Source organism: Mytilus galloprovincialis, chromosome 1, assembly GCF_965363235.1.
Source record: "Mytilus galloprovincialis chromosome 1, xbMytGall1.hap1.1, whole genome shotgun sequence".
Lineage (NCBI taxonomy): Eukaryota > Metazoa > Mollusca > Bivalvia > Mytilida > Mytilidae > Mytilus > Mytilus galloprovincialis.
In genome coordinates this window covers 87,089,792-87,111,378 of record NC_134838.1, presented here as the reverse complement: position 1 = coordinate 87,111,378, position 21,587 = coordinate 87,089,792, and the positions used below count along the sequence as shown (strand labels likewise).

General features: G+C 33.4%; 1 protein-coding gene across 1 annotated transcript; it reads left to right on the top strand.

The window, feature by feature from the left end:
• The first annotated feature begins 12,012 nt into the window (after nt 1–12,012).
• Nucleotides 12,013–20,111, top strand: LOC143061847 (protein rolling stone-like). Its single transcript, XM_076233783.1, has 5 exons — nt 12,013–12,034; nt 13,017–13,154; nt 14,327–14,428; nt 16,427–16,566; nt 17,149–20,111. Exons 1-5 carry the CDS (start codon nt 12,013–12,015, stop codon nt 17,509–17,511), a joined length of 765 nt encoding a protein of 254 aa, XP_076089898.1. The 3' UTR covers nt 17,512–20,111.
• The last annotated feature ends 1,476 nt before the right edge of the window (nt 20,112–21,587 follow it).

Below are 21,587 nucleotides of genomic sequence, written 5' to 3'. Positions count from 1 at the left end.
TTTTCCTGGTACCGATGATATTTATGTTATTTTAAAAAGGGGGCATTTGATAGGTGCATAGGTGCGACATACGTGTCGGAAATATTATACAACAAAATCAGGAAATACATACATTTTATATTTATTTTCTTTATAAAAGAATAAGGAGATGTGATGATCTTTACAAATATTTTTCTTTTTTATATTCATTTACATTAAAGGGTTAATGTTTGGGATACAATGAACATTGTTGTAAGACTATAGAAATAAACAGAAATGTCTATACTGGTCTTTAGTTTGGCTTGAATAGTCCTTTTTAGTATCCTTATAGCGTGGCTCGGTATTTATACATCCCGCTATTCTGTTATTGTGCTGTGGTCTTTTTTGTATTCTTGTCTTTCATTTTTCTTATGTGTCTTGTCTATATTATGCCATTTTATTTATTTTGTTGACACAGTTGTTAATTTATATTGTAATTAAGATAATAATACACAGGTGCCTGTTATACCCCAAATTTTAACATTTTTGCTTATCATGTCTGACACATTATTATCAATGTAATCGACTCGATTACATGCAAATGTGGAATGTCATACAAGTCAGAGGTTTGAAAAGCTATAAAATCAGGTTTAATCTACCATTTCGTATGGGCGCACTATGGGCGCACTACGTTAACCTGTCAAAAAATGCGCACAAATGTAATCGAAAGCTGCAAGCAAACGTAATGTTTCTTGGCGCGCAAACGTAATGGTAATGCGTGCAAACATAATGGTAATGCGCGCAAACATAATGCACCGATTTCCTATGTAAGGAAATGCCAGTACAAAGTCAGGAATATGACCGTTGTGTTCCGTTCCGCGTGTGATGTGTTTGAGCTTTTGATTTTGCTATTTGATAAATGACATTCCGTTTGAAATTTTCCTTGGAGTTCGATATTTTTTGTAATTTTTCTTTTTTATGTTTCTGGTTAAGATACTTTGATGAATTAACAACGGTCAAACACTTCGACATTATCATGCAATCTGTTGCACCAAACTGAAAAATTGAACGATAAAGGATATTTGCCATCGCCTTCTTCAATCTATTTCCTTTGTTAATATCTCCAACTAGAAATCAGTCGTTCGAATAGATGCATTTATCATATACTTAGTACAAAATACAGAAATTTTGTATATCTAATAAAGGTTCTTTTTTCAAGTCTGTGATCGACTACCCTGTATCGCATACCCCGTATCGCATAGCTAAACCCGTATCGCATAGCTAAACCCGTATCGCATAGCACAAACCCGTATCGCATACCTGGCGTGACATCATAATGCGAATGACGTCAACGTTTGACCTATGACGTCTAGTTGCTTTATTTCCTGGCATGATAGGGAAAAAATGAGTTCCCACTAACAAAACTGTCCTATCATTTTAACTAAAATCGATATTTTTCAAAAAATTATTGCCCAGTAACTTTACGAGCAATTTTTATATACATATGTCTGGTGTCATATATAGAACCGAGATTTTAGCTTCTTAACTATAACATATTCAACTATGCTGTATTCATTGCTATAATGTACTGAAATATGGGCCTTTGCCAATTATTATAATTGTGTGTGTGTCAATAAATGTTTGTATTTGTATATAAAAAAGACAATGTTCTTTTTTTGCTTATAATTTCGAACGATTTAAAAACAAAATTGATATCCCATGAATCTGATTCTGTAAAAATATATGATAAACAGAATAATATATGGCAAAATCCGTATCACATGTTGTATCACCACTCGACCAATATCAGCCCTCGGGACTGATATTGGTTTCTCGTGGTGATACAGCATGCGATACGGATTTTGCCATGTATTATTCTCTATGTATCCATTCAATAAATAGAGCAATATAGATGCTATTTATTTTTATTTTCTGTTTAGCACTCCTAGTTTTCTATGTGTCTATATATAATAGACTTGTGACTAGGTTTATTGTAGTAGTATCTCTTTTTTTGTTGGTAAGAACTTGTTTTATAATTGATGTACTACCAGGTTTGTGTAAAAACCTTGAAATGAGTTGGTGGGGTATAACGAATCATCTTATACGTAATTGATGTGCGACCAGGCTTGGTAAAAAAAATAAACTTACAATGAGGTGACAGGGGTTTAACGAGTCATCAAAACAATCTTTGCAAAATCGAGAATCTTAAAAAAATGGTTGTCGAAACATGAAAACTAGAAACATATGCATTCTTTTTTATCAGTAAACTTACACAATGCGTGTTATAATAAGCTATGTAAAATGGAAAAGTTTATGAGTATGTCAGTTTCAGGAAGGCCACAAATAAAAGGTCAGCTGTTAAAGCATAAACGCATCTCATTCCCATGGAGATTAGTTGACCTTATCCCCCTCAGTCATGTTTTATTGGCTTTGAAAGTTTATGGATTACATGTAACAACTTATAAATAGATCAGTTTAAAGGGAACCATTTAATATTCGTGTGAATTTGTATTATAATTGACATGCCTTATTTCATAGAAAATTGTTGGCCGTGACATTGTATCTTCAGTTATGGTTTGTTTTCATTGATTTTGTATATTAAGCATGTTTAACTACTTCTTTTTTCAACATTAGCATTTTATTTCATACAGGTGAGACCTTTAATAGGCATTATGTTTTCTGGTATGTGCGTCCTTTCGTCCGTCCGTTCGTTCGATCGCCGTACCGTCAATCCGTCCGTCCGTCCGTTCCGCTTCAGGTTAAACTTTTTGGTCAAGGTAGTTTTTGATGAAGTTGTAGTCCTAGCAACTTGAAACTTAGTACAAATGTTTCTTATCATATGATCTTTCTCGTTTTAATGCCAAATTAGAGTTTTGGTCACAATTTCACGGTCCACTGAACATAGAAAGTAATAGTGCGATTGAGCACCCGTGTATTATGGACACATTTTTGGTTTTATTATAAATCATAAATTCCAAAGTGCTCGTGATATCATCAACGACTCACTCCGTTCTTACTGTTTGAAATGGATAAAACGGGAAAAAGCTGACAAAAAATCTTTGGACTCTTTTTTTAATTCAGTAATGAACATAGTTGATATACGTATTCAACATTTTAAAGAACATTTTATTCTTAACAATAACCACAATAAACCTATTTCTCGTATCAAACATAAACTAAAAGAACTAGCCAAGGAATTTGTTTTTGTCCCGGCCCATAAAGCTGCTAACAATATTATTATTGTTTGACGTAAATTTTACATTGAGATTCTACAAAAATAAAACACAACAATTCGCCAACATTCCAACTGACTCCATTTTCAGAAAACGACATCTGTAACAAACATAAACTTTTAGCTACCCCTTTACAAGCAGAACCAAAAATAATGAAAGTCCCAACTATGTATTGGCTTCCAACACTACACAAAACACCTTACAAATATAGATTTATTTCGTCTTCAAGCCATTGTTCCACTACTAAATTATTTATTTTTCTTACCAGTACACTTGGTACAATCAAAAACCTGATAATAAATTGTTCAAATAAGGGCTTCGAAAATATTGCAATTAATTACTTTTGGAGTGTCAAAAACTCGTTGGAAGTACTTGATAAATTGCATGCTTATATTGGTGATTTTGAATCTGTTCAAAGTTTTGATTTTTCTTCCCTATATATCACATTGCCTCAAATTCTCATTAAGAAAAAATGCACATACCTTATTAAATGGGCATTTAAAAAGTCAGAATGTGAATATATATGTTCAAACACTTTTAGGTCATTTTTTTTAATAGCAATAAACAAAAAAATTATGTCAATTGGACATGCTTTGATACTTTATCTGCCCTTGAATTTTTACAAGATAACATTTTTGTTCGCTTTGGAGATTCCGTATATCGTCAGGTTATCGGAATTCCAATGGAGACTAACTGTGCACCACTTATTGCGGACCTGTTTTTGTATTGCTATGAGTTACAATTTATGTCAAAAATCAGCAAAGACCCATCGAAACAACATCTGATACACAAATTTAATAATACTTTTAGATATTTGGATGATATTTTGGCTCTCAATAATGACGACTTCAGTATGTATACTAAAGAATTTTATCCTGTTGAACTTACTTTAAATAAAGCTAATACTAACAATGACCACTGCCCTTTCCTCGATCTTGATATATATATCATTAACGGAAAGCTTAATACTAAAATTTATGATAAAAGAGATGATTTCTCATTTCCTATCGTTAATTATCCATTTTTAGATGGTGACGTTCCCTTGTCACCATCTTACGGTGTTTATATATCTCAACTTGTACGATTCGCTCGTGTATGTAACAATGTTTTAGATTTTAACGAGAGAAATTTATGTATTACTGAACAACTATTACACCAGGGTTTTCGATATCACAAACTAGTCAAAACATTTACTAAATTTTATCATTGGTATAAGGATATCATTCGGAAATATAGCTCAACATGCAGACTTCTTATACGTTCAGGTATTTCACATCCAATATTTTATGAAATATTCTTTATAAAGCACAAAAATGTCAGTATTCACCTCAGAAGCTAACAAAACCTTTAAATAGACTTATTAAGAAGGGATATAGTTACGATACTGTTGTCAGGTCATTAAAGATTGCATATTTTGGCGTTAATATTGATTCATTTATAGGGTCTTTGCATCGGAACTAAACACATTTATTATTAATAAACCAGTTGTTGGCATGACACGGGTTATGTTCTTCTCATTTATGTTATGATAGTATGATACTAAACCCCTCACGGGTAGGATTGTGCCTGATATTCATATGATGAAGACATAATTTTTCAATCAGTTTAATTGAAGTCTGGAGCTGGCATGTCAGTTAACTGCTAGTAGTCTGATGTTATTTATGTATTATTGTCATTTTGTTTATTTTCTTTGGTTACATCTTCTGACATCAGACTCGGACTACTCTTGAATTGAATTTTAATGTGCGTATTGTTATGCGTTTACTTTTCTGCATTGGCTAGAGGTATAGGGGGAGGGTTGAGATCTCACAAACATGTTTAACCCCGCCGCATTTTTGCGCCTGTCCCAAGTCAGGAGCCTCTGGCCTTTGTTAGTCTTGTATTATTTTAACTTTTAGTTTCTTGTGTACAATTTGGAGTTTAGTATGGCGTTCATTATCACTGAACTAGTATATATTTGTTTAGGGGCCAGCTGAAGCACGCCTCTAGGTACTGGAATTTCTCGTTGCATTGAAGACCTGTTGGTGACCTTCTGCTCTATGGTCGGGTTGTTGTCTCTTTGGCACATTCCCCATTTCCATTCGCAATTTTATTTGAGTAATACTTCATAAAGAAAATATTCTATCATTATAAATCGTAACATATGTAAACAATTCCCCATAACTTTAAAATTTCTAATGGTTAAAAATCCATTTTGACACCCAGACACTATTATCTATACTATTCTTTCTCGAAAAAGATTGAAAACCATTAAAATTTCATGTAAAAAACATTAATTATGTATATGTATAGCATTTTAAACAACTACTAAAGGTATGCCATGATACTATTTCACCATTATGCATTTCACTTATATCGAATACTCTGCATGCCACGTTTGTGCACTTGTGTTTTTTAGGGGAATGTTTCAATTATAGATATCATCTATTGTTTTGGCGTTAGTTTTTCGGGGGTCGAATGAGAACTCTATGAATTGATTGAATAGACGCATACGTTGTGTTTTCTTTTTATTTCAATATTTTCATTTACATACACTGATTTGGTATCATAAGGAGATAGGGCATCGCAGAAAAATTGATAAAGAGTATACTAAATGAGGAAAGTGCACGCAGTAATAGGAAAGAAATGGGGGGGGGGGGAGGATCTGACGTACATTGCGCGTCTTTGTTAAAGTATTTCTGTAACTGTATTTATATTAGTCATAATGATTTTACTACCCATTGTAACGACTGCGAAGTGGCCTTATCAGCTGAATTTAAGGCTCGATTGATTGATTGCTGTTTCTTGATTCGTAGTTAAGTATATCCTTTGTATAACTAGAACCAACTAACAGTACATTCAAATATTGAATATGCGTCAATGATACAGCAACCAAAATTAAATGAGCATTTAAGATGATGCCTTATGACATTTAACGACACTTTTTTCAAAGCTAGGTATCACAATATATAATATATCCAGTATTAAGAGAGTCAACATGATTGTCGTAGAAACGATGACACCGTTGTATTTCAGTACTTTTTTCTATTATAGCCTACAAAAGCAATTTTTGACGAGCCTGCGACTTCTGTCACGAAAACGAGACATAGCGATCCTACGATCTGTTGTCAGAGTCGTGGTCCACAAATATTCAAACTGTGGTTAAAGTTTTTGAAATGTTAATATCTTTCTTAAACTAACATGGATTTGTACCAAACTTGGGCAAAAGCTTGTTTATGATCAAAAGCTAGTATCTAGAAGAAAATTTTCAATTTATGTCCTGTTTATCCGTATTTTACTTATAAATGGACTTAAAATTTCTTCCAGTTAACATACAAAAACTGTACGCAGTTAAAGTTTTTAAAACATGTATTAGATTCATAAACCATCCTGGATTTTTTCCCAAACTTGGACAGAAATTTCTTACAATCAAAAGATAGTATCTATGGGAAAATTTTTAAAAATCCCGGTAAACAACAGCAAAAGTAGGCGAGACACTGGATTCCGCGGAACCCTTGCGATTTTTTTTTAAATGAAACGTTATTTGTCGTTCAAGTGTTTTACCTTGTTATTTTTAAACAAAAACAAGTGTTTTAAAGTCCTTTACAACCGACACTTAATCGAGAAGAAAGGATAGAAAAAAAATGTAACAGCGTAATGATTAATATATTTTTTTAAATCTTATATAAATGAAAACATAAATGCAACGGACAACTAAATACAGGCTACACAAGTTGTAAGTACGCTTTTTGCAAAAATAAAATTTCTCTCACCGAGTTTGGATTTTTTTTCTCCATGGCTAAACTAATTTAGGGAAAACAATTCTTTTTTTAAATGTTTTTGTCTGTAGGAAGATCATAATAACGTTATTGTCTATTTTCTTTAAAAATATTAATCGGTATTAAATAGTTCATTACTTTATTTAGATTGATTGAAATTGGATTAAGATCGACTTATTCATTGTGTAGAAGCCTTCTTTGACCATTTAAATTCCTGACCAATATTAAAAAGTTGTTTTATAACCCTTGTATGTACATATTAAGTACATGTATTTTATAGGTTTGGTTACTCAGTAAGATGACAAGATGTGACGATCTAAAGAAGGAATTTCAATGTAGCAATTTTGTATTTGATCATGATTCTCCTAAACTGTTTGTTCTAGCAGAGGTATGTAGTTACTTATCTATTTTATATATTTATATATCATGTTCTTCAATGCAAAAGCTTCTTTTATTTTATCAAATTTTATAAATAGTGTATTATAGATGGTGCAAAAATAGTTAAATATTTAAACTGGAAAATTGACCTGAATATCGTTGGGTTTTTTTAAATTAAAATCCGCAAATAGACATTCGTTTTTTCGGGTCACATAACCAACGAGACCAAACATCTACTGTTTCTTTTTCATTCGTCTCTATTACGTCGGTTTTACTCCGGTTGTATGTTTTCTGTGACTTTGCACTTCGTTATTAAGATCCCATACAGAATAAAAGCCATGTTTTTCTTCTTGTGCATTCTCTTTCAGTCTTCCTCGATGGATAGACCTTTTTTCTTATAGATCAGCATTTCTAGAACTTGCATCATTAAGACACATCTAAATGCAAATCACAAAAACATCATGGTAGTTTTCTTTCTACGAGCAAGTCATGGTCACATAGTTACAAGTTTCCATTTTATAAATTGAACATAGTTCTTTAAATACTTGCAAATCTTAAATCATTGCACTGACTTCCAATATTATTCAATATGAGCATTATTCTTGTCATACTTTAATCAAAGCGCTGTAAGCGCTGAAGGCAGTTAACCAAAAACCAAGGCAACCGTAATTATGATAACTGTGGCAATGTTGCCTCAACATTAAACATTCATATATAGTACATTCATGTTTATCTAATGATTTATTTATTAAGGCAAATAATTTATATGTTATCAAGGTTTCAAAAGCAATGCATATATCAATGTATATTTTTTATGGTGAGTCTGCAGTGGTACAAGTTCCCAATGATTGCAGTTGTTCTACTTGGTAGTTAACCTTGGTTTTATTTTATATTGTTTTGGTGTGGGGATCTCGACCGTTTCCAAGTTCTCAAACAGGAGGGTTGGGATGACCACAGGGACTTCCCCTATATTTCATTTGATTTGTTATATTGTCCCATACATGAGAATATATGGTTTAGGGGTAAGGGTCTTGACCATTTCCAAGTTCTCAAACAGGAGGGTGAACGGTGACCTCAGGGACTCCCCTATCTTTCATTTGAATTGTTATATTGTCCTGTACATGAATATATATGGTTAAGGGGTGGCGATCTCAATGGGTTTCAAATTCTCAAACAGGAGGGGGTGGGGAGACACAAGGGACTCCTCCTCTATTTCATCTGATTTGTTATATTGTCCCATACATGCATATATATGGTTTAGGGGTGGTGATCTCGACCATTTTTAAATTCTAAAACAGGAGGGGTGGGGTGACCCCTAGCGACTCTTCATATATTTCATTTGATTTTTCATATTGTCACAAACATGAATATATATGGTTAAGGGGTGTGGATCTCGACCGTTTCCAAGTTCTCAAACAGGAGGGGGTGGGGTAACTCCAGGGACTCCCCCTATATTTCATTTTTTATTTATATTGTCCTATACTTGAATATATGCAGGGGCAGATTCAGACTAATAAAGAATTTCCAATAATTTTACCTCAATTTTTTTTTTAACCTCGCTCTGCTCGGTGAAAATTCAAGTTTGCGCCCCTCCTAACCTAAAATCCTGGATCTGCCCCTCATATGGTTTAGGGGTGGGGAGCTCGACCGTTTCCAAGTTATCAAACAGGAAGGGGTAGAGTGGCCCAAAGAATGCCACCTATATATCATATGATTTACTTACATTAAGGTATATATAATATAGTGCATTATTTGTGAAAATAAAGAAAGAAACTTTCAGCTACTTTAATTGACCCTTCAAAATTGAGAAAAAACAAATAACCCCTCGAAATTGCAGTAATATGTTTACACTTTAAAAGCATCTCACATGCATTATCATCATTTATCATTTATAAAGAAAAATTAGACTGTGACCATGAACATGTATATTGTTAGATATACTGTTCCCAGCTGTCACATTATATTGTATGTACTCGAGATTCCGCCAATGTAGACGCACCCCTTGATTGACTGCAAGGGTACAGCGGATCCATGTACACTCCCTAAGGATTAATGGAGATGTGTCCTTTACAATATTATCCCACCACCAGAACAATCCCCACCCAACACCGCCCAAGGGAGCGTGTAGGACACCGGGAAGTCTGTTATTATGGTGGAGGAAGCCGAAGTACTCGGAGAGAACCACCGGGTCACTCGGTGGAAACAGACAAACCAGAGAGATATCAGAAGATTGATCTCCTGGTCAAAGTAGGGGACAACTTTGACCAACCGAGGCCCCCAAAGTACCCATTCTAGTTTAAACTCCGGTGTGGGTACCAGAGATGTGTGTGAGAGGGTGAAAATTACCCTTCTGATGTACTGATATTTTTAGTACCCCGAGTGAGAATCGAACTCGGGACCTTCAGCACTGTAGCCATCGGTCTTAACCACTAGACCACAAACTCACACAGTTGGATTTTTAAATTAAAATTTGTCAAAAAGTAATTTTGAGTTTCTGAATAAAATATTTTTCTGCTTTCTTTTACATATATCTTTTAGTTTACAATACTAGTGTTTATATTCATTTACCATGCATAGATGTATTTTTTTCACCTGCTTGGGTTTATTTTGTAAAAGATCGCCAAACCCGGAATTACCCTTATCCGCTTCCGGAATCGGATCCGATTTTGTAAAATTTTGTCTTCACGGCCGCCATTGTTATGTGTTTACAATGTTGTTTTTGTCAATCAGATACGATTTTACTCGAATTTATACAATATTTGTCGGCGATTTTCTGTATAAAGCTAGCGGTTGAACAAAATGAACATCGTCGTCATGAATAATAATGATAAAAATAAGTTTTTAGCTCGTTTAATTGGAGACTTGGTGAACATGGTGAAAAGGTTTTCAAAGTAATTTCTTATTTTCTTTCAAATGGAAGGTAACTACGTCGGGCGTAGCTAGAAACCAACTATCCTAGTCGAAATTCCGCTTGTAAAAGTGGAAGGTCGCGAACCTCGGACCACTCTAATTTGCACACCTGCCTCCAAATTGAAAAGCTACGAAAATTTCTTTTTCTAATTTGAAATTGCCGCCAACAGCATGAACAGTTGAACTTATTATATAATAGACTACTGACGTAGTTGTACTACGTATTGATGACAAACAATATTCCTACGACTTTTGTCATTTGGGAAATCTAAACTACTTGTCTTAAGAGATTTTTGGCGATTAAATATTGCATACAATTGTTCTTTGACATCTTAGCTGAAAGCACAAGTCATACTGAACTACACAAGGATTCTTAATAAGCACTACTTCCTATGTGTAACTTTAAAGCTTTTGGATAAATCGACGATCATTTAAGGTTTTTCTGGTCATTTTTTTTGTAATCCAGAATAAAAAGTATTAAAAAAGTGTTCAATTAGTTATATATAACATAGTAGCAAGCTAGATAATAACAATGGCAAGTATTTCAGGATTTATTGGGTAGAACACAAATCTAGGGTGCTCGCATAATGCAGCTTAACTGCATAAAAATGCATTCTAGCATTTTCGTTTAATGTTGATGATATAAAATTTTACTAATCTTATGTGTGAAATACCTTTTTTTATGCTAAACATTTTTGATAGAAGTGGGAAGGGACTGGATCGTAAGCTTTGACTACCGAATATACATTTCGGGCACAGGGACTCGGTATAACAGATTAAAATTTTGTAAATCAATGTTTTTAATTTATTTTTTATTATTTCCTGTCTTTTTGCATTACTATATTAACGTATTTAACGTTGCCATCACTATTTCTTTGTTTTCTGGCAATGTGCAGTTTACTATCCAGATCCATATACTGAAAAAACCTAAAGGGATCTAAGTCGCCATCTTGAATTGCCTTCCCTACTTTAGATAAAAAATAATTAAAAATATTAATAAATTACTATATACCTTACAACAGCCCTCATTTTCTTCCGAAATTATTCTTCTATCACATGCATATTTTGATTTGTGGATTAACAAAACCCTTACGCAGTTTCAGTTGCATTCGTGTCAGAAAATTCAAATTTCCCGGCGAAAGCAACGTATCATTCGGAAACTTCCAGGTTGATGCGTTTACTACAACGATAAATCCTTATAAACAGACGAGTGCTGTCCCCTGATTTATTATTACATATCGAGCGCAAAATTATTAACCATGTTTAACGAATAGAACCTTTCTTCAAACGGGGTAACATAAATCATTGACTTTTTCGTAGACACATCAATAAAATGAAGAAGTTACTTAAAATATTGACACGTTCAATGGGATTTATAAGGTTTACTAACAGTACCAGGATATAAAAAAAGGGGGAGGGCCGGTTGGTAGGTCAACTTGGAGTAATACTTTGAAAAAGTATTCTCAGATCTGCAGTGACATCACAACATGTAACTGACCAATCAATGATTAGCATTTTTGTTATGTAAACAATGTTGAGAGGTGATGCGGATAAGATTCCTCTAGATTTTCCATAGACTTATTGCAAATTAATTTAATTGATATATATCGTAACCAGTTGAATATAGTAATTTTACTCTTTTAATACTGTTAAAGACACTATATAATATCTCTATTTTGATTTTTAACATACTATAACCCCTCGTTAAAAAATTATCGGCAATATAAATAATCAGTAATCCCCTTCAAATAGATGAAAAATCTAGAGGATTCCGGATGGCATCACCTCCTGACAAATGTAAATGCCAGGATGTCCGGATCTGAGAATATTAACTTATCATACATGCATGTATGAAGTTCAATCAGTAGGCCCCTTTTCCATATACATACATACTCCTCTGATTATATAAGTGTTGTGCTGCATAAATCCATGATTTGAAAAATATCAGGACGATGTCAGAAGATCTCAGAAATACAACCCGATAGTTTGGGACAATCATTTGATATTTTCAATAGGCGGAAGGATAGGAGAATAATCTGATATTGAAACAATACATGCACTAACTGTTCAAAGACATTTTTGTTTGATATTTAATTTATATGAAGGATATCTTGGTGTGGCGTAGGTATGAAGTTAGGGGACAGCACTCGTCTGTTTATAAGGATTTATCGTTGTAGTAAACGCATCAACCCGGAAATTTCCGAATGATACGTTGCTTTCGCCGGGAAATTTGAATTTTCTGACACGAATGCAACTGAAACTGCGTAAGGGTTCTGTTAAACCACAAATCAAAATATGCATTTGATAGAAGAATAATTTCGGAAGAAAATGAGGGCTGTTGTAAGGTATATAGTAATTTATTAATATTTTTAATTATTTTTTTATCTAAAGTAGGGAAGGCAATTCAAGATGGCGACTTAGATCCCTTTAGGTTTTTTCAGTATATGGATATGGATAGTAAACTGCACATTGCCAGAAAACAAAGAAATAGTGATGGCAACGTTAAATACGTTAATATAGTAATGCAAATAGACAGGAAATAATAAAAAATAAATTAAAAACATTGATTTACAAAATTTTAATCTGCTAACCGAGTCCCTGTGACTTCGGGGGCCAAATTAAAAAAAAGTTAGGAAGATGATAAACTACAAATGTATATACACCAGTGTCACAATGTTAAAATTGATGATTTATTCAATATATGTACCTTTCTTCTTTCTCTTTTTGTGATATTGTGGTCCTAGAATCTTATATCCTATATGGAGTGGATTTTGGTTAGTATGGCATCTATATTACTTCATATATTTGACAAACTGGGGTTATATACTGGTGGGATTTCATAATCTTGTGGATTTTATTGTCACTTTATATGTCCATGTGAGGAGGTCTGATATTGTACATTTATCTCCTAAGTCGGGTAGATTTTTATTGCTGTTATAATTGTTATAATAATCATATAAAACCCGAAAAAAATATGTAGGGAAATAGTGTGACACCATTTAATACGAATTAAAACACTCACAGACAGGAAAGCAGGATTCTGCTTTTAAGATGCATTATTGCAATTGTTTGAATTTCCCCGATTAATCAGTTATATTGATGTTTACATGCGAAAACGTTACAAATGTGAATGGAGTTATTATTAAAAAAAAATTCTTCAAACTCCACTTTTCCAACGTCTATATTTTGCTATGGGGAAACAAAAAAAATAGCTTATTAAATACTAAATCAGAGAATGCCCTATAACTTATGTGGTAGATATTTCAGTGGCCGTTTAAAAGTTCATTCGTTTCTCCGTCCACAATCTTTGCTCATCTTAAACAAGTTAGTTGATTTTACAATTTAAAGCTGATCTTAGACGCATTCATAATTTTAAAGGATCGAGTCTGTGATAATTGTATAAATATTTTAGAAGATGAAGCCCATTTTATTTTATCGTGTCCTTTATATGACGATTTTAGAAAAAAAAATATTTGATGAAGCAACACATTTTAATAGTGATTTTATGTCTTTTGACGATAAACAGAAATTAGTGTTTTTATTTACAGATAATAATATGATGCGTAGCTGAGCCAAAGCCTGTAATCTTATTTTAAATAGACGTAGAATTGTTTTATACTGTAAATAATGTTAATGTCAATATGTTTTATAATAGATGAATTCTTTATATAATTTTTAATGTTATAGTCTCTTGTAATTCTGTACAGAATGGCTCTCTTTTTATATTTATATATTTTAACTTTTAATGTAATGTTGCATTATATATTATTAAGAGATAAGACTTAAATAAAATAATGAATTGAATTGTATTTATAAATAATTTACGCCAGACTTTATTTCTTTTTTTTTTATTTGTTCAAAATTATATTAGGATTACTTGATACAAAAACAGGGACTCTCATAAAAGAATAAGCACAAAAAAACAACTAACAGGATTCCAAATGTCTTTGACTGGATATATATATTATCGAAATCAATTCAATTCGTCAATTTATCTCACATTTTGTCTTCTTATATGATTGTACAGATCGATATCAAATACAAGTCTTTAACTCTTATGTTCAAAATATTTTTTTCCAGATAAGAAAGATCAAATGCCATGGTATATAAAACTACTTTGGATATTATTTGAGATTAATAACAGCATAAGTGTCTTGATAACTATAGCATTCTATAGCTTACTGACACCAAGTAAGTAAAGTTTTATTATCAACGCAAGTATTCTGGTTGTCCACGCTGTTATGAAAATGATTTTATATATACAAAAACTTTAACAATATATCAGTAAAATAGTCCTATAAGCTGCTTTTGTAAAAAAAAAAAAAAAAGATGCAGGTTGAATATCAATGACAGAACAACCAAACAACAAAAACAAATCAATAGAGATTTCCTGCGGTCAACAATCCGTTTTCAACTACAATAGACAAGCTTTTATGGCACTTGGAAATCCCTGAATCGTAAGGCAAATGAGAAAAATAGTAAACCAAAAAAAAATGAATAAATTTACACATGTTCAGTTGAAAATATCAGAGAAATATGAAATTAGTTACCCAACGACATTGCATATATAATCTTTAGATATGAATAGCATATATAATTCTGGCATCTGACTAGCTAAGGGTCATCTAAAATTATAAATGGCATATAAACCTTCATTAGTACACCCGAGAAGGAAACCGACAAAACAACAAACAAATATACAAAGATTGCCAGTGTTGTGTACAGTAACTGTTCCCAGACAGTCATTAAAATAGTCGCAACAGAAAGAGGTTAAAAAGTTAAGAAACAAAATAAAGTCTAGACCAGTCAAATGGGGAAACCGTTATGACATTATTGCTTAAGAATTAGAACAAGTATAACAAAAAAATACGATAACATTTATCCAAAAGATTGAAATTAAATCATTTAGATATGTAAGAAAAATCAATAAGATTTATACAGGTTACAAGGTTAGAAGTTAAACAAATTATAGTAATTGATTTTGTTACGTAACAAATAGAACATATAAGTTAACTGTGACGAGTAGATATTCGTGTGAGACCGAGAAACTATCTTTAATCGCGGATCATTATAAGAAAAGAAAAAAATAAGAAAAAAAAATCGATAAAAAGAAACAATAATGTAATTAAAAACCAATTGTTCAGAGAACAATTGAAGGTCTTTCCACCAGTTAATATCTATTTTGATATTAAAATATTAAAAATCAGTCTAAAATGTCAGTTCATATGGCTTTATGATGTATAGATATGAATTTAAAGCAAAGGTTAAAATCTAGAACGTCAAATTAACCTATGACCTTGACCTCAATTTCAAGGTCACAAACTTAGGATCTCAAATCAAAAGACCCTAGGTCTCTAATATGTATGGTTAATAAGTTATATCACTTTACACATAATTTTAGATATGATAGGGGCAAAAACTCCCATTCATTGTCTAGGCACCCTTTCAACTAAAATTATTAAGTTACGACATGTCGCAACTATCAATTTAGTCAAAATAATTTGTCGATATCTTATACGGTTTCTGGAAATGAGTGCAAATAAGCCCAATTCAAAAATAAGAATATGACCTTGACCTTTGACCTTGACCTAATTTTCATTTTTTTGGACCAAGGACCTCAAATCAAAAGATCCTAGGTCTCTATCACTTATGGTGTTCCAGTTTTAAATACATTCCAAAATTTCAGATACAAAAGGGGAAATAACTCTCATATGGAACGTTCATATTGCTTCGGTCGAAATTGGACAAATCATGTGAAGGATATAACGAGCAATTTTATAAAATAAATTTGTCGTAATCTTTAACGGTTGCGAAGGAATTGTGGACACAAGGAAAACAGTGTTTGGGGAGATAACTCCTACAAAGAAAAGTATTCGGTTACGCAAGGTAAATTTCAAAAGCGCATAAACTGTTCGATATCATATACCAAATATCTAAGCGACATATTGCGAAACAAATATTTATCGCAAGAACAAAATTAGGCGGAAGAAAAAAAAAATAATCAGAAGAAAAACAATAGGTGTTTCCACAGAAAAGTGGAAAGACCAAATAAATTAACTTCCAGAAAATAATGTTGTTTTTTTTTAAAAAAAAAAATATTTATGACTTATTTTTAAAAGTCAATACGAGTCTTGATTTCGGATTAGAAATATCAAAATGAATTTAATATTGAAAATCTCTTTTTTTCAGGTGGTGACCCAACTAGTATAGAAAAACACGCCATAAACTCAGTGTATGTTCTGTTGAATAAAGGCAACAGTAGTATACCGCTGTTCAAAACTCATAAATCCAGGGACAAAAAACAAAATCGGGATAACAAACTAAAACCGAGGGAAACGCATTAAATATAAGAGGAGAACAACGACATAACACCGAAACGTAACACACACAGAAACGGACCAAGCATCAGACAAAACACCACGAGAATAACAAATATAACAAGAAAACCAAATACATGAATTTGGGATAGACAAGTACCGTGCCACGTCTGATCTCAATATCTCAGAAATAAGAGAAAACACAAACGACTCAACGTTAAATTGCAACACACACAGAAACGAACAATAATATAACAATGGCCATCTTCCTGACTTGGTACAGGACACTTTTAAAGGGTAATAAAAGTGGTGGGTTGAACCTGGTTTTGTGGCATGCCAAACCTCGCACTTTAATGGCAAAGTTAAATATAACATTGAAATGACAACATAATATTACAGGACTACAATACAAATAAATAGGAGAACATATTAGACAAAGAAAAACATGATTAATAGATAACAAAAAGCATCAGGTTTAAAATTCAATACGCCAAAAACGCGCCTTGTCCACACAGGACTTACAAGTGAGGCCCAGATATAAAAGATCGAAAGTGAAAAAAGTACAAAGTTGTACAGCACTGGAGATAAAAAGTTGAAAAGGTTTCGCCAAATACGGAGGCGAATCATTTTGTCTGTGTCAAACCTGTTCGATTATTACATGTTATATATCCGTTAATAATTGGTGTTATTTATGTAATATTTTCTGTGATTTATCAAGTTGGAGGAGATGGAGCAGCAATATATCCAGTTTTAGACTGGGACCAAGCTGAAACGACTATCATATATTTCGTAGTTCTCACATGTATTGGTGTTCCTGTCGTTCACATGGATTTCTTTGCTATGTATCAGCTACGCATATTTATCCACGACAAACGTTACGCTAAAAATATAGTGCAGTGTTGTACTGAACAAACTGCAATCAGAACTGGAGAAAGTGGTGTCACGTCTTACATGTGATGAAAGTATCAGCATTTCAACTCATATATGTTTGTTTATTCTGTCATGCCTCGTTCAAACGTACGAACAGTATGGGACCCTTATCATCAAATGACAAAAAAATATTGACCAAATTGAAAAAAGTTCAATGGAGGGTTGCGCGATACGTCACCAAGCGCCACAGAAACAGATCAAGTGTAACGATTAGGAATAATATTGGGTTGGAAAAGTCTCCAAGAACGACGAAGAGAGACCAGAGAAGCCAGGCTCGCAATGATGTACAAGATCGTCAACGAAAAAGTAGCCATCAACATGTTCCTCCAAAGACCAACTAGAGTATCTAGACATAAACAACAGCTCGGATATATACATGGTACAAACAGCAACCAAAGACTGTAGGAAATTGTCATTTTTATGAACACCAACAAAGACTGGAACAAGTTTCCCCGGAGATCGCCACAGCACAGTCATTTGAGACATTCAAATCTCATATGTATGTACTGGTAAATGCCTCCGATATCCGAAGAACCCCTCAAAAGCTGCGAGGGTACAGTGGCATCCATGTACACCCCTAACGGGATTAATTATTTTTACAAGGACAATCAATCCCCACCCAACACAAAGGGAGTGCTAGGACACCGGGCAGTCTGTTAATATGGTGGAGGAAGCCGAAGTACTCGGAGAGAACCACCGGGCAACTCGGTGGAAACAGACAAACCAGAGATATCAGAAGATTGATCTCAAGGTCAAAGTAAGGGACAACTTTGATCAACCGAGGCCACCAAAGTACCCATTCTAGTTTTAAACTCCGGTATGGGTACCATGTGTGTGAGAGGGTGAAAATTACCCTTCTGATGTGCTGATATTTTTAGCACCCCGAGTGAGAATTGAACTGGGGACCTTCATCACTGTAGCCATCGGTCTTAACCACTAGACCACGAACTCACACTCACATAACCTTACAAAATAAAAATGAACATTTGTTTTTTATCAGGAGCGGGGACTGTTTTCCTCAATCCTCAATCTTAAGTTTTAGCCAAATTGCCAGTATATTCATTGAATGTGGGCAGTATAGAAGAAGAAGAAGAAGAAGAAGAAGAAGAAGAAGAAGAAGAAGAAGAAGAAGAAGAAGAAGAAGAAGAAGAAGAAGAAGATGCTTTATTTCCATAAAATGGGCTCACAAGGAGCATAATTATATATAATATCATTGTAATATAATATTCTTTTACAAATATAATAAACAACACATAGTTACAAACACAAATAAGAAACAACAGTTTTCACATATAAGTATATATATAAAACCTTTGTCTTAGGCAGACCTCTGGAAAGTAACAAAAAAGAATACTGTGAGTAGGCTAAATATATCTAGCTGAACTGCAAAAGGCACCAAGGGACGGTGCTATATGGCATGGTGGGTGCATATTAAAATGTGTATCGGGACATTAATGATATGGTAAGAAGTTGCACATAAATGGTCAGTACTATTTAAAGTGACACAACTGCAAGAGGCACCAAGGGACAATGCTAATTGACATGCCAAAGTGCACAAATTACGAAAAAGATAAAATATTACCAGTTTAATAAAAAAAAAAAAAAAAAATCACAAACAAGAAGGTAATAGAACTTGTACGATGTGTCCTGTACCCCACCATGCCAACCTCGTGCTAGTGCAGAAAGCCTGATTAAATATTTATCTTTTAAGTTATATTTTATCTTCATCAATTAACTCCGACAGATATCAAAATATCAAAATTCTCTATTTTAAGAAGCCATATGAGTTTTTGGCTAGGAATCAAATGCTTAAAGTTTGGGCATAGTGAGTCAATAGTGGAATTCAAATAATTTCTCTTATCTTGAGATGATGTACATGAGAATAAAAAATGTTTTTCATCATCAACTTCATTTGAGGTGCACCTGAGACATATCCTGTCTTGTCGGAGAGTACCCTGATAGCGACCTTGTTCAACTCTTAGTCTGTGAGAAGAAATACGCAATCGAGTGAAATTTCTCCTCTGCTCAGGTGATTGTAATAAAGTAAGGTAATCTTTCAAGACCAAAATGAGTCTTAAAAGTGCTATAGCTACAAAGCTTCCCATCAGCACAATTGTGCATTTGGTTTCTCCACTGTATTTCATAGTGCTCATCATAGTAATCATAAGATTAGACTGTCAACCCCATTAATTTTTTTTTGCAAATAGTTTAAAGATCCATACCAAGAGGGAATTTTTGATTCAAATAATAGCTTTGACTCTAAATATGCATCTTTTAGTAAGGGAAAGGATGAACCCAAATTTTCAAGCCGGTGCCAGTATCTGATCATAGATTTGGTGATATCAAAATGTAAAGGAAATCTCCCAAGTTCTGAAAGAGTGGCAAGGTTTGTTGCTCTTTTCCCCACACCTAGTAATAATTTACAAAATTTCATATGTAATCTTTCTGAAAAAAGTTTAGGATAGGCTTGATCAACTGCAGAAGTCTGAGAATTTAATTTTTTTTTTTTTGAAAGGATTAAAAAAGACCCAAATTTCCGAACTATACAAAAGAATGGGTTTAATTGTATGATCAAATACATGGAGGCTGTTTTTAATATTGGGATTCAGTGATAAAAAGTCCTTTCGTAGCTTTCAATGTATGTATGTATGTATGTACTCGAGATTCCGCCAATTTAGACGCACCCCTTGATTGACTGCAAGGGTACAGCGGATCCATGTACACTCCCTAAAGATTAATGGAGATGTGTCCTTTACAATATTATCCCACCACCAGAACAATCCCCACCCAACACCACCCAAGGGAGCGTGTAGGACACCGGGAAGTCTGTTATTATGGTGGAGGAAGCCGAAGTACTCGGAGAGAACCACCGGGCCACTCGGTGGAAACAGACAAACCAGAGAGATAATCAGAAGATTGATCTCCAGGTCAAAGTAGGGGACAACTTTGACCAACCGAGGCCCCCAAAGTACCCATTCTAGTTTAAACTCCGGTCTGGGTACCAGAGAAGTGTGTGAGAGGGTGAAAATTACCCTTCTGATGTACTGATATTTTTAGCACCCCGAGTGAGAATCGAACTCGGGACATTCAGTACTGTAGTCATCGGTCTTAACCACTAGACCACGAACTCACACAATGCCTTATTGTACAATTCCTTTTGAGCAAAGGAAAAAGATCCTGATGCACTAAATGTTATACCTAAATATTTACAATGTTGAACACAATCTATCAACATGTCATTAAAATAAAAATTATGTTTTATATGCCTGCCTGCTTTGTTAAATACCATCACCTTAGTTTTTTTTAGATTAATTTGTATACGGAAGTATATATTGTATTATTGTATTGTATTCAAAAGTAATAGTTCGTAAGAAAATTTCCTCACAGAAATATTTATGGTATAATTTTGTACCTTATTGAAATATAAAAAAGAACAAACACATACGGCCATAAAGCAATCGATAATCAAATGCAAACGCTTGTTGTGAATGGGACCACAGGCCAATTTTTCTCAAGAAAATACATAATAAAGAAAACCAAAACAAGAAATCTACCAACATATTATATTATTTAGCATAAACAAGTTGTCGTTTTAAAGTAACGTTTTGGTGATGTACTGCTTGTAAATATTTTTAAGTACTTAGATATATTAAAAATGATTCTTTACAGCAACTTTTACAGACAAGAACACCGGTCTGCAAGTGTTCGACAATTACCAAAAACAATATAGTTATGACAACTGTCAAGTTGATGTCCGTCCGCTTTTGCTTTTGTGTTGTATTTTTTTTTTTTTATTAAAAAAAAGAGGGAGTTTTTATTTTTATTTTAGAAGATTTATCAGCTTTATTTACTTTTTTTTCATTTTCTGTTTAAGTACACGATCTTCGGTGCTTTTCGTAGAAACTTTTGACGTTCGCGTCGACGCGTTTTTCCCAAATGACCATAGGTCAACCAGGAAAGTTCATTCATGAACCCTCAAAAAATTACATATCTTCTATTAGTTATAAAATGGTTTGTTAAATATTATCTGTCCCTTTATCACCATGAGATGACAGATGTATAACACCAGGCAGAAGAACAATAAGCCAGCGAACAATAAGGCG

Coding starts and splice junctions, on each gene's coding strand:
- LOC143061847 (XM_076233783.1), top strand. CDS start 12,013: ATGGCATCACCTCCTGACAAAT. Junction 14,429..16,426: donor CTATAGCTTACTGACACCAA/GTAAGTAAAGTT, acceptor TCTTTTTTTCAG/GTGGTGACCCAACTAGTATA. Junction 16,567..17,148: donor GGGATAACAAACTAAAACCG/AGGGAAACGCAT, acceptor AGATAAAAAGTT/GAAAAGGTTTCGCCAAATAC.